Raw genomic sequence first — 14,931 nt, 5'->3', positions numbered from 1 at the left:
TGTAGTGTCTAGAACCCTCCATTGATAAAGGTTAACATGCTACCTGTCAGAAATGTTCCACTATTGTAAGCACAGCAATGAAGAATGGATTTTTAATTAAAAAAATTTTTTTACGTTTATTTATTATTGAGAGACAGAGACAGAGCATGAGCAGGGGAGGGGCAGAGAGAGGAGGAGACACAGAATCCTAAACAGGCTCTAGGCTCTGAGCTGTTAGCACAGAGCCTGACGTGGGCCTCAAACCCACAAACCGCAAGATCATGACTTGAGCTGAAGTCAGATGCTTAACCAACTGAGCCACCCAGGTGCCCCGATTTTTAATTTTTTTTTAAGTTTATTTATTTTGAGAAAGAGAGAGAGGGAGAGAATGAGAGAATGAACAGGGGAGGGGCAGAGAGAGAGGGAGATAGAGAATCCCAAGCAGGCTCCACACCATCAGTGCAGAACCCGATGTGGGGCTCAAACCCATGAACTGCAAGATCATGACCTGAGCTGTAATCAAGAGCTAGTTATTTAACCGGCTGAGCCACCCAGGCATCCCTAATTTTTTTAATGTTTATTTGCTTTTGAGAGAGACAGAGTGTGAGTGGGGGAGGGGCAGAGAGAGAGGGAGACAGACTCCGAAGCAGGCTCCAGGCTCTAGGCTCTGAGCTGTCAGCACAGAGCTCAACGTGGGGCTCAAACCCATGAACTATGAGATCATGACCTGAGATGAAGTCGGACGCTTAAACTGACTGAGCCACCCAGGTGCCCCAAGAATGGATTTTTATTTTATTTTATTTTTTATTATTTTTTAGTACAATATATTTTATTATATTATTATGAAACCCTTGTTTTACCAGCCTATTCAGTGGAGACAGCAAAACTGGACAGTCAAGCTTTTGAAGATATATAAGAATCCTCTTTTTAAAAAATGTTTATTTAAATTTTATGAATTCTTTATTTTTTTAATTTATTTTTTAAAAATTTATTTATATAATGTGTTCTTATCTTATTTGGCCATTCTTTATATATAATTTATTGTCAAGTTAGCTAACACACAGTGTATACAGTGTGCTCCTGACTTCAGGGGGAGATTCCTGTAATTCATCACTTACATACAACACCCAGTGCTCATCCCAACAAGTGCCTTCACTCATTTTTCTCACCCACCTAACCCCCCCACCCCCATCAACCCTAAGTTTGTTTTCTGTATTTAAGAGTCTTACGGTTTTCCCCCCTCTCTGTAACTATTTTTTTTCTTTCCCTTCTCCCATGGTCTTCTATTAAGTTTCTCAGATTCCACATATGAGTGAAAACATGGTATCCATCTTTCTCCTGACTTATTTCACTTAGCATAATACCCTCCAGTTCCATCCATGTTGTTGTGAATGGCAAGATTTCATTCTTCTTCATTGCTGAGTAGTAGTCCATTGTATATGTACACCACATCTTCTTTTTCCATTCATCAGTTTATGGACATTTGGGCTCTTTCCATAATATGCTATTGTTGATAGTCCTGTGGTAAACGTTGGGGTACATGTGCCCCTATGAATCAGCACTCCTCTATCCTTTGGATAAATTCCCAGTAGTGCAATTGCTGGGTCATAGGGTAGTTCTATTTTTAATTTTTTGAGTAATCTTCACACTGTTTTCCAGTTTGCATTCCCACCAACAGTGCAAGAGGGTTCCCATTTCTCCACATTCTTGCCAACATGTGTTGTTTCCTGAGTTGTTAATTTTAGCCACTCTGACTGGTGTAGTTTTGATATATATTTCCCTGATTATTAGTGATGTTGGACATCTTTTCATGTGTCTGCTAGCCATCTGGAAGTCTTCTTCAGAAAGTGTCTATTCACGTCTTCTTCCCTGGAATAAGTTTCATCCTTCTTCACTGGATTATTTGTTTTTGGATGTTGAGTTTGGTAAATTCTTTAAAGATTTTGGATACTAACCCTTTATCTGATGTGTCATTTGCAAATATCTTCTCCCATTCCACTGGTTGCCTTTTAGTTTTGTTGATTCTTTCCTTTGCTGTGCAGAAGCTTTTTTTTTTTATTGATGAGATACCAATAGTTCATTTTTGCTTTTATTTCCCTTGCCCTCAGAGACATGTCAAATAAGATGTTGCTGTGGCCGCGGTCAAAGAGGTTGTTGCCTGTTTTCTCCTGTAGGGGTTTTGATGATTTCCTGTCTCAAGTTTAGGTCTTTCATCCATTTGAATTTATTTTTGTGTATTGTGGAAGAGAATGTTCCAGTTTCATCCTTCTGCATGTTGCTGTCCAGTTCTCTCAGAATCTTGCTAAAGAGACTATCTTTTTTCCATTGGATACCCTTTCCTGCTTTGTCGAAGATTAGTTGGCCATACATTTTTGGGTCCAGTTCTGGGTTTTCTGTTGTATTCTATTGGTCTATGTGTCTGTTTTTGTGCCAATACCATACTGTCTTGATGACTACAGCTTTGTAGTACAGGCTAAGGTCTTGGATTTTGATGCCTCCCCCTATGTTTTTCTTTTTCAACATTACTTTGGCTTTTCAGGGTCTTTTCTGGTTGCATACAAATTTTAGGATTGTTCTAGCTCTGAAAAGAATGCTGGTGCTATTTTGATTGTGTATTGAATGTATAAATTGCTCTGGGTAGTATGGACACTTTAACAATGTTTGTTCTTGCAATCCATGAGCAGGGAATATTTTTCCATTTCTTTGTGTCTTCAGTTTCTTTCACAAGCGTTCCTTAATTTTCATAGTACAGATCCTTTACTTCTTTGGTTAGGTTTATTCCCAGGTATTTTATGGTTCCTGGTGCAATTGTAAATAGATCAGTTTCTTTATTTCTCTTTCCAATGCTTCATTATTGGCGTATAGAAATGAGACCGATTTCTGTACATTGATTTTATATCCTGCAAGTTTGCTGAATTCACGTACCAGTTCTATCAGCTTTTTGGTGGAGTCTTTTGGGTTTTCCATGTAGAGTATCATGTCATCTGCAAAAAGTGAAAGGTTGACTTCTTCTTTGCCAATTTGGATGCCTTTTATTTCATTTTGTTGTCTGTTGTAGCTAGGACTTCCAACACTATGTTAAACAACATTGGTGAGGGGCGCCTGGGTGGCTCAGTCGGTTAAGCGTCTGACTTCAGCTCAGGTCATGACCTCATGGTTTGTGACTTCAAGCCCTGCGTCAGGCTCTGTGCTGACAGCTCAGAGTCTGGAGCCTGCTTCAGATTCTGTGTCTCCTTCTCTCTCTGCCCCTCCCCAACTTGTGCTCTCTCTATGTCTCTCAAAAAATAAATAAATGTAAAAAAAAAAATAAAAAAAAAAACTAACATTGGTGAGAGTGGACATCCCTGTCATTTTCCTGACCTCAGGGAGAAAGCTCTCAATTTTTCCCCATTGAGGATGATATTAGCTGTGGGCTTTTCATATATGGCTTTTATGATGTTAAGGTATGTTCCTTCTATCCCAACCTTTTGGGGGTTTTTATAAAGAAAGGATGCTGTATTTTGTCAAATGTTTTTTCTGCATCTATTGACAGGATCATATCGTTCTTATCCTTTCTTCTATTAATGTGATGTATCACATTGATTGATTTGAAAATATTGAACCAGCCCTGTAGCCCAGGAATGAATCCCACTTGATCGTGGTGAATAATTCTTTTTAAAATACTGTTGAATGCAATTTGCTAGTGTCTTGTTGAGAATTTTACATCCATTTTCATCAGAGATATTGGCCTGTAATTCTCCTTTTTTGTGGGGTCTCTGTCTAGTTTGGGAATCAAGGTAATGCTGGCTTCATAGAATGAGTCCGGAAGCTTTCCTTCTGTTTCAATTTTTTGGAACAGCTTGAAAAGGATAGGTATTAACTCTGCTTTAAATGTCTGGTAGAATTCCCCTGGGAAGCCATCTGGCTCAGGACTCTTATTTATTGGGAGATTTTTGATAACCGATTCAATTTCTTTGCTGGTTATGGGTCTGTTCAGATTTTCTTTCTTCCTGTTTGAGTTTTGGCAGTGTGCGGATGTCTAGGACTTTGTCCATTTTCCGGGTTGTCCAGTTTGTTGGCATATAATTTTTCATAGTAAGAATGAATTTTTAGATGAGAGTTAATAAATTGTAACTGTGGCTGATTGCTACATCACTTTTTGGATCCATTTATGATGGTTTTAGATTCCATTTATGATTTGGCAGTGTATCTTATATACCAAATTATGTCCTCTCTTTGGGATCGTGCCTTTGTCCATAGAGTTTCCATACATCTCTTCCGGTTGTCCTGTATCCCCCAGTTTCAGACTTCCAGAACATTGCCCAGTGTTTACTTCTTGCTCTTATATCCTAATTCCATTTCAAGTAGCCATTACTAAAATGTCTCTTTTAAATTCCCATTGCTAGAATTTCTCTTTGCTAGGTTTTAGGACTATGCCTTGACTACTACTACTTTTTTTTTTTTTCTTTTTAGCTTCCCCTCACATCATAAGGGTCAGAGGTATATATGTGGGTGGATCTCTGCTATTCTGAATTTTTTTTTTTTACCTCCATTGCTACTTTGATTGCTTATGTCTCCACATGTTAGCTGTTTGATATTTCTTTCATTTTTTTTATTTTTTATTTTTGTTTGTTTTGTTTTTTTGGATGGGGGGCATTCATCTTGATGAACTTTCTTTAAATAGACTTATTGTCTAGAATACCAGTTATGGTCTATCATCTTATTCTATGGATCCTACTGATTCTCCTGATTGCTCATTATTCTGTAGCTTGGTCTGTTCAAAAAGTCTTGCGACATCCAAATGGGTCTCAGTTTTCCACATACAGATGGAAGAATGCCAGTTTCATAGACTTATATATTAACTTCTGGGAGTTAGTAGTAGAAAGTATTGGTTTTGAGAGCAAATTACTGTATTTCCATATTTATCACGGGTAAGAGTATTCTTTTTTTTTTTTTTTAATTTTTTTTTTTCAACGTTTTTTATTTATTTTTGGGACAGAGAGAGACAGAGCATGAACGGGGGAGGGGCAGAGAGAGAGGGAGACACAGAATCGGAAACAGGCTCCAGGCTCTGAGCCATTAGCCCAGAGCCTGACGCGGGGCTCGAACTCACGGACCGCGAGATCGTGACCTGGCTGAAGTCGGACGCTTAACCGACTGCGCCACCCAGGCGCCCCGGTAAGAGTATTCTTAAAAAAAAAGGATTTTGGGAAATCAATTACTTTAGAATTCTCTTGTAAATATTTTGAATTACCGTTAATTATTCTGCTACAATTGTTATTGAACTTGCTTAAAATTCTCATATATTAAGGATTTGAGTTTTGACATGTAAAAGTCAACACTTAGCTATAATTCTGTTGCTAGATAATTACTCTTAAATTATATTTATAAAATATTATTATTTCATTGTAGTTATAGATAAAATATAAAAATTATTTAACTTGTAAATAAAATGATGAAATTTCTTTGAGATATAGTTGCAAAATGGTATTTCCTAAGTAACTGGCTAATTTTATGTTTTAGATAAGTAAAGATCAAAATTTTTTAGAAACAGAGTTTCCAGCACCTGACAAAACAGTCACTTTAAGCCTTGCACAAGTAGTAAAGCAGGTGCAAAAACTAGAAGAACTGAAAAATCGTCTTAAACAAGAGTCTTTATACTCCTTGAAAGCCTTGTTGTCTAAACCCAAGTAAGTAAAATATAAGAGTTAATAGAATTCAAAACAATAAGAGTGGGTATAAAGTAGTAACAAATGTAATGGTTCAGATATTGTGCTGTATGTAATTTCTATTTATTTTTGGGACAGAGAGAGACAGAGCATGAACGGGGGAGGGGCAGAGAGAGAGGGAGACACAGAATCGGAAACAGGCTCCAGGCTCCGAGCCATCAGCCCAGAGCCTGACGCGGGGCTCGAACTCACCGACCGCGAGATCGTGACCTGGCTGAAGTCGGACGCTTAACCGACTGCGCCACCCAGGCGCCCCATGTAATTTCTAAATCATATCAAATAGTCTACTCAGCTTGCTCCTATTTGAAATTTTTGACAGTTTGAAGTGACACCGGCAAATCAGTAGTCACTAGTCACATCTAGCTACTAAAATTGAAATTCAGTTCAATTTAATTAAAAAGTCAATTCTACAGTCATACTACCCATATTTCAAATGCTTAGTAGCCACATGTGGCTGTTGCTAGAAAGTTCTGTTGGAATGGCTGGCTTAAATATCTGGCTTTTAAAATATTCTCTCAGTTTGATTATGTAGCTTCTATAGTAAATAGGAAACTAAGATAAAGTTATTTATGAACAGCATCATTAAAAATTTCATAGGGACAGGGATATGTTCTAAAGAAAAATTCTCTACTTTCTAGTTGTGGAAAGCCTTTTTTTTTGACAGATGGGAGAAAGATTCAAATGATTGATTACAATGATACTCCTATTATCTGACTTTTGATATTTGAGGTTTATCTGTCTTGAATTTAATAGATGACTAAATTATTATCATGGAATACCTTTTAGGACTTTTTTTTCCCACCTCACATAGTTACTTTTTTTGTGTGTGGTGAAAACACTTTAAGATTCACTCTTAGCAAATATGAAGTATACATTAATATTGTTAACTGTAAACAGCATGCTATACATTAGATGTCTGACATATTCAACTTTTGTTATTTTGTTATTTTATTTTTTATTTTAATTCCAGTATAGTTAACATACATCATTATATTAGTTTCAGGTGTACAAAATAGTGATTTAGCAGTTCCATACTGGTGCTTATCATGACAGATGCACTCCTTAATCCCCATCACCTATTTTACCCATCCCTCCTCTCACTTCCCCTCTTACAACCATCAGTTTGTTCTCTGTAATTAAAAGTCTGCTTTTTAATTTGTCTTTCTAGCTTTCCCCCCTTTTTCCCATTTCTTTGTTTCTTTTTTTTTAAGTTTATTTTGAGAGAGAGTGTGAGTGGGGTAGGGGCAGAGAAGGAGAGAGGATCCCAAGGGGCTCCATGATGTCAGTGGGGAGCCTGATGTGGGGCTCAGTCTTACCAAGTGGGAGATCATGAACTGAGCTGAAATCAAAAGTCAGACTCTTAACTGACTGAGTCACCCAGGGGCCCCTGTTTTGTTTCTTAAATTCTACATATGAGTGAAATCAGAGGGCACTGGGGTTGCTCTTGGCAAAAAGGCAGGGCAAACAGCCTGTGGACATACAGCGTGGAAACAGTTATCTGAAGAGCACTACTTTCTGAGATATGTACTCTAATATCCAAATTTTAATAGATGAAGAAACTAAAAGTCAGAGGCATTAAATAACTTACCCAAGGTCATATAATTAGTAAGTGGGAAAGACAAGTTTTGAGCCAAGCAGCTTGTCTCTAGAACTTGTGCTCTTAACAATTTCACCATTAAAAGAAATATCCTATTTTTATTCAATTTACTTTTGCTATTTTTATTAAGATTGTTGTTGATATACATAATTATATTCATGGAATACATAGAATTTTTAGAATTACATAATGTGACTTTTATACTTATTTGCTTGGTACTAATTAATTTACCTTACTGTCTGTGAATAAAAGTTAAAAAATATGTTAAATTTTATTTTACAAACTGTATAATATCTAGAGCATATATTCTATTTATTAAGTGTAATTTAAACTCTTATTCTTTGATAATAAATACATGTTGTATTTATTGAAATTTAAACAGGCATAGTGAAAATTTACCAGGAGCATTACAAAGTTATGAAACCATACAGCAGATAATTGAAGGTGATAATATTTTATACATGTTTAGCATTATAAGTTTTTCTATATTACATTAACATTTGAGACTTAGTTTAAAAATTTATATCCATAAAATTATATAATAGTAAATTAAAAGATATATTCAATAGTGAGTTTGATATTTTCAATAAAAGTTATTATGTTTCAGATTCTGGGAGTTGTACAAAACGAATAAACCTTGGTTGTTACCACCATAAAATACACAATGTAGTAAGGACACAAGCACATTATGTATCATTTTAATATAGTGTAATACATGAGAATGCATGATAAAGGTTATGTGTAATTTTCAGTGAATCCACAGAGAGCCAGTTTGTTCAACCTGAGGGAGTTGGAAAGATTTTATGCAACTGTAAAGGACAAAGGATCCTTTACATAATAGGATCTAGTCAAATGAAGAAGGGAGATATCTGGTTTTTTACGAAGAAGACCTAGTATGAGCAAAGAGCATGAATAGGGAATTGCAAGTGGAATGGTATTAGAATTTGAAGCTAGAAGGTAGGGATAAGATAAGAGAGAGCCTAGTCAGAGGGATTGGATGCTGTGCTAGGGAACTTTTTTTTTCCCTCGTATATGCTAGGGAATCACTGAAGACTTTTTGTAAGAAAGTGACATTGTTGGATTTAATTGTAGACAGATTATTCTGGCCACATTGTAGAAGCTATATTTGGGGACTAGGTATAGGGAAGGAAAGTTATTGCTGTGTTTTAGATGTGTGATAAGTTCTTATATGAGAGCATAAATAAACAAGAATAGGGGTAGATTTGAGAAAATTTACTGGTAAAATTGGGAAAACTTGGTGATTAGATATGAAAGGAAGGGAGATTAAATCATGGTAACATTAATTAAAAGAATGTAAGAGGAACAAGTGTTGTTGAGAAAATGATGAGTTTATATTACTCAATTGTTATATACATTCATTCAGATATTACCATTTGATGCCTGATTGGGAGGCTTTCCACTGTTGGGAGCTCTATTGTTTTTCTTAGAGTTTTCTTTAAACTCAATATGTATAATTGATATATTAAACATATGACAAATTTACTGTTATTTCAGAATTCATAAAAACCCACCCAACTAAAGAATTTATAGATGTTTCTGCAACTGATCCACGTAAGTTTCCACTCATTTAAACATTATTGTGTTAACAACTTCTGTCAAGTGCATTAATTTCTATAGTTTTCTATAATTTAAAGTTATTATTAAAGTAATAACATAGAGTCCCTGGAGTTTGGAGCCATACAGTTGAACTGACTATCAAGCAAGTATTGAAATTCCTAATTAAGGCTACATGCTACAAAAAATAGACTCATTTTTGAGGACAGAGGATTTAAAAACAATTTTTTTAATGTTTATTTATTTTTGAGAGAAAGAGCATTAGCAGGGGAAGGGCAGAGAGAGGGAGACACAGAATCCAAAGCAGGCTCCAGGCTCTGAGCTGTCAGCACAGAGTCAGACACAGGGCTCAAACTCATGAACCTTGAGATCATGACCTGAACCGAAGTCAAGCACTTAACCGACTGAGCCACCCAGGCACCCCAAGGGATGGAGGAGTTTTGGTTGTGATTAGAGTATGCTGCTGAAATGTTTCAGGCGTGCCAAGCCTTTGAGATGGAACAGCAATAAACTTAAAAGGTCATTTGTAGATTTTGTTTCTGTGAATTATAGATCATCTCATATGCACTAATTCTTTGATAACAGCTGAGTACCAATTGGTTCATGAATATAAAGAGCTGCTAGAACTGCTCTGTTGAACTTCTGACTACTTTTCAACAGAAAGGAGAAATTACCTTGCTTATGTCAAGATACTAGAAAGAATTTTGAAACAATGATGTAATATATGCTGTAGAGTACAATTTATATTATAAGTTAAAAAATAAAACTTGTGTAGAAAAGGTTGACAGGAATCCTGTTCTCTTTCCACTTCAGCTTTAAACCCTAGTGTTGCCATATTTAAACCAAAGGCTTTAATTCAACAGTGATTAATTCTACAGCTTGATTCTACAGTGCTCCCAAATTCTGTAGAGACCTTTGATCCAAAAGTCCTGACTGACTACATGAGTAGAAAGCTATCTAGAGCTTTGGAGTGGGTAGTGAAAGTTTCTTTTTACATCCAGGAAAACTCTCTGCACATCTCTAGGGCTGTCTTTCTGAATCTGTGCAGCTGTCTTGTCTCTAATACTGTGTCCTGTGAATTCTAGCTGCTTTGGGCTTCCAAAAATCTAAACTTTGCCTCTGAACCCCAGGAGAGCAGTAGACTCTGGGTCCCCCTTCCTTATGCTGTGGCCTGGAAACTTCAGGAAGTAAGATGGGGTTATCAAAGGGCTCTGTTCCTTTCTTTTCCTTCTGCTTGTTTTCCAATGTCTGAATATTGCTGTTTTATATATTTTCCCCCAAGAATAATTCTAGTCCCTGATGCTCCTTCATGGACAAAAACAGAAGTCTCTATGCCCACATATAGGCTGATTGGAACACATCCTCTAACCACAAAACCAAAAGAATTAAATATAATAGAAGTGTTACTGATTACTTAAAAATGTTCTCCTTTTGTCTGTCTCTGTCTCTTCATTCATTTATTTAATTGAGGTATAATTGACATGCATTACATTAGCTTCAAGTGTGTGATATTTGTATAATTTGCAAGATGATCATCACAATAAATCTAGTTAGAGTACAAGAATTTTTTGTTCTTGTGATGAGAACTTTCAAGATCTACTCTCTTAGCAACTTTCAAATATGCAATACAGTATTACTAACTATAGACACCATCTGTACATTACATCCCATAACTTACTTATTTCATAACTGGAAGTTTGTACCTTTTGACCTCTTTCACCCATTTTTCCCACCCCACCTCCACCCCCCATTCAACATACATATATACATGTTCAACACACATACATGTTCTGTGTATCTATGAGCTATCTTTTTCCATGACAGCCGCCTCAGTCCCTGGGCTCCTTTAGTATAAATATGCTTTCTCTCAGTATTATTCAGTTTTACTTGTATATGCTCTCTTTTTCTGCTAAGTGTACCCTTTTCATATTCTCTGGCCAAACTTTATTCTCTTCCCATTCTCTAAATTTGATATCATAGCCTAATCAACAAGGCAAAAGTTATCTTTGTATTCCACTCTGTGTTTATACTATTTAACTTTGATATTGCTTCATTTCATAATTAATGAAATTTATTTCTTTATAGCAGTTTTAGGTTTATGGAAAACTTGAGCAGAAAGTACAGAGTTCCCATATACCCATTCTCTGCCACCTACTCTCTGCACAGTTTTATTAACATTTTTCATTAGTGTGCTACATTTGTTAAAATTGATGAACCAATACAATACAATATTAATACAATACTATTATTTTTTTTAAATTTTTTTAAACATTTTTATTTATTTTTGAGACAGGGAGAGACAGAGCATGAACAGGGGAGGGTCAGAGAGGGAGACACAGAATCCGAAACAGGCTCCAGGCTCTGAGCCGTCAGCACAGAGCCTGACGCGGGGCTTGAACTCACGGACCATGAGATCATGACCTGAGCCGAAGTCGGCCGCCTAACCGACTGAGCCACTCAGGCGCCCCTAATACAATATTATTAATTAAATTCCAAGCTTACATTGGGTTCACTCTTTGTGCTATAGAGTTCTATAGGTTTTGACAAATGTATAATGTCATGTATTCACCATTACAATATCATACAGACAGGTTTCACTGCCTTACATCACATGTTCTACCTATTTATTTCTCCCTCCATCTACCTGAGTCCTTGGCAATCATTAATCTTTTTGATGTCTCTGTAGTATTGCCCTTCCAAGTATGTCATATATTTGGACTCATACAGTCTTTCTTTTACTTAGCAGTATGCATTTAAATTTCCTTCTTAATGATTTTTGTGGTTTTATAGTTGATTTATTTTTATTAATGAATAATAATCCATTATATGGATGTACCATAGTTTGTTTAATCCATTCATCTACTGAAGGACAACTTGGTTGCTTCTAAGTTTTTGCAATTAAAGAAAAGCTGCTAAAAGATTATTTTGTGTGTGTGTGTGTACATGTTTTTCAGCTCATTGGGGTGAATACCAAGGAGTGCAATTGCTGGATCATATAGTAAATGTATGTTTAATTTTTTAAGAAACTGGTAAACCATCTTGCAAAGGGACTGTATCATTTTGTATCCCCACCAGCAATGAGAATAAGAATTCCTATTGCCCTATATCTTTGTCAACATTTGGTGTTATCAGAATTTTGGATTTTAGCCATTCTAAAAGTTTTTAGTGGTGTCTCATTGCTCTAATTTGTAATATCTGATGTTGAGATTTTTTTCATACTTTTTTTTGCCATCTTTGGTGAGGCATTTGTTCAGATCTTTTACTAATTTTAAACATTTATTTATTATTTATTCATTAAAGTTTATTTATTTATTTTGAGAGATAACAGAGACAGTGTGACTAGTGGAGGGGCAGAGAGAGAGGGAGAGAGAGAGAATCCCAAGCAGGCTCCACACTATCAGTGCAGAGCCCAAAGCAGGGCTCAAACTCATGAAACTGCAAGATCATGACCAGAGCTCAAGTTGGACACTGAACTGACTGAGCCACCCAGGCACCCCTAAAATTAATTTATTTAAATTCAAGTTAATTTCACTCTTATGTGGGTCCTGAGAAACTTAACAGAAGACCATGGGGGAGGGGAAGGGAAAAAAAAGTTAGAGAGGGAGGGAGCCAAACCATAAGAGACTCTTAAAAACAGAATAAACTGAGAGTTGATGGGGGGTGGGAGGGAGGGGAAAGTGGGTGATGGGCATTGAGGAGGGCACCTGCTGGGATGAGCACTGGGTGTTATATGGAAACCAATTTGATAATAAATTTCATATTAAAAAAAATAAATTCAAGTTAACATACAGTGTAGTGTTGGTTTCAGGAGTAGAACCCAGTGTTTCATCACTTACGTATAACACCCAGTGCTCATACCAACAAGTGCCCTCCTTTATACCCATTACTTGTTTAGCCTGTTCCCCACCCATCTCCTCTCCAAAAACCCTCAGTTTGTTCTCTGTATTTAAGAGTCTCCTATGGTTTGCCTCCCTCTGTTTTTGTCTTGTTTTTCCTTCCCTTTCCCTGTGTTCATCTGTTGTGTTAAATTCCAAATATGAAATCATAAAAATTGTCTTTCTCTGCCTGACTTATTTCACTTAGCATAATATACTCTAGTTCTGTCCTCACACCAGTCAGAGTGGCTAAAATAAAAAATGCAAGAAACAGGTGTTGGCAAGGATGTGGAGAAAGGAGAACGCTCTTGCACTGTTGGTGGGAATGCAAACTGGTGCAGCTGCTCTGGAAAACAGAGTAGAGGTTACTAAAAAAATTAAAAATAGAACTAACTACCTTATGACCCAGCAATTGCACTACAAGGAATTTATCCAAAGGATATAGGAGTGCTGATTCATAGGGGCACATGCACCTCAATGTTTATAGCAACTCTGTCAACAATAGCCAAAGTATGGAAAGAGCCCAAATGTTTATCAACTGATGAATGGATTAAGAAGATGTGGTATATATACACAATGGAATACTACTCAGTGATGAAAAAGAATGAAATCTTGCCATTTTCAACAACGTGGATGGAACTGGTGGGTATTATGCTAAGGGAAATAAGTCAGAGAAAGATGGATACCATATGATTTCACTTATATGTGGAATTTAAGAAACTTAACAGATGACTATATTTGTATGGAACCACAAAAGAGCTTGAATAGCTAATCTTGAAAAAGAAAAGCAAAGCTGGAGGCGTCACAATTCTAGGCTTCAAGTTATATTAGAAAGCTATAGTGATCAAGGCAGTATGGTACTGGCACAAAACTAGGTCAGTGGAACAGAATAGAAAACCCAGAAATGAGTCCACAACTATATGGTCAACTGATCTTCAACAAAGCAAGAAAGAATATCCAATGGAAAAAAAAATTCTCTTCAACAAGTGGTGTTGGGAAAACTGGACAGCAACACACAAAGAATGAAACTGGACCACTTTCTCACAACATAAACAAAACCAAATTCAAAATTGAACGTTTGGTTTTTTAACTCAATATTTACATTACATGAAAATAGTTTATATCTCCATTTTTAGGTCTTGGTTTTTTGCAATGTTTTATAGTTTTTAGAGAAAAGTTCTTGTAGTGTTTCATTAAATTTATCTGTAGGAGCTTCATTTTTTGGATACTAGTGAAAATGAAATTAGAAAAATATTTTTCCAAGTTGGAAGACTTATTATATATCTGTAATAGTTAAGATAGGGAAAGAAAGACAAGTAAGCCAACTGAATAGCATTGAAGCCCCAAATCAGACATAATGCATTTAGGTATGTGATATGTAACAAAGGTGGCATTACAGATAAGTTGAGAAAACATGGGGTTTTCAATAAGTGGTATTATGATAATTGATATGTATATGGGGAAAATAAAGTTGGAGCACTCCCTCATAGCATATTCGAAAATTAACTCCATGTCATTAAACACCTACATATGAAAGGCAAAAGTTTACATATTTTCTTGGATTATTTACAAGAATATCCTCATTACTGTGTGGTAAGAGAATGGCTTTTAATACTAGACATAAAAGTACCAGTCATAAGGGATAAATTTGATAAAATTGACTATGTTAAAATTAAAAATTTCTGTTTGTCAAGAGATACCATCAGGAAAATTTGAAATAAATCGTAGTGGAAAAAGAGATTTTGATTACCTGAAACTGTTAAGTGATTAGCATACAGAAGACATAAGGAATTGTTATAAATCCAGAAAAAAATGACAATTATCTTTTGGATAAGTAGGAATTTAACCAAATAATAAATCCAGATATCTAAGACCGAATAATCAAGGAATTGCAAACTAACCACAATGGGAAACTGTTTCATACCTCTCAAATTGTCAAAAATTAAAAAGTGTAACAATGTCAAGTGTTAACAAGGGTATATACCAACAGGAACTCTTCATACGCATAACTTTGAAAAGTAGCTTTTCTTTAATTAAGTTGCAGATGTGCATACCCTTAGACTCTTTTTTCATAGCCTTATTGATATATAATTGCATATAACATTGTATAAGTTTAAGGTAATCAAAATGATCTGATATACATATATTGCAAAATGCTTACTGAAATATGGGTAGTTTATTTATCCTGTATCTCTTA

At 35.8% G+C, this 14,931-nt stretch overlaps 1 protein-coding gene across 7 annotated transcripts in view; it reads left to right on the top strand.

Annotated features, from left to right (window-relative positions):
- LOC131483416 (coiled-coil domain-containing protein 7-like) overlaps positions 1-14,931 on the top strand; it is a 282,146-nt gene that overhangs the window by 48,401 nt on the left and 218,814 nt on the right. For all 7 annotated transcript variants that reach the window (XR_009247653.1, XR_009247654.1, XR_009247648.1 and 4 more), the window contains 3 exons: positions 5,482-5,648; positions 7,667-7,728; positions 8,800-8,856. Coding sequence is in view for 1 of the 7 variants with exons in the window: in XM_058681527.1 (XP_058537510.1) it covers positions 5,482-5,648; positions 7,667-7,728; positions 8,800-8,856 (286 nt within the window). In the remaining 6 variants the exon portion in view is untranslated. The remainder of the gene's footprint in view (positions 1-5,481; positions 5,649-7,666; positions 7,729-8,799; positions 8,857-14,931) is intronic.

Source organism: Neofelis nebulosa, chromosome 8 (assembly GCF_028018385.1).
Source record: "Neofelis nebulosa isolate mNeoNeb1 chromosome 8, mNeoNeb1.pri, whole genome shotgun sequence".
In the NCBI taxonomy this organism is placed as follows: domain Eukaryota; kingdom Metazoa; phylum Chordata; class Mammalia; order Carnivora; family Felidae; genus Neofelis; species Neofelis nebulosa.
Note: the sequence above shows the minus strand (reverse complement) of the source record. Positions and strands in the feature narration are given on the sequence as shown.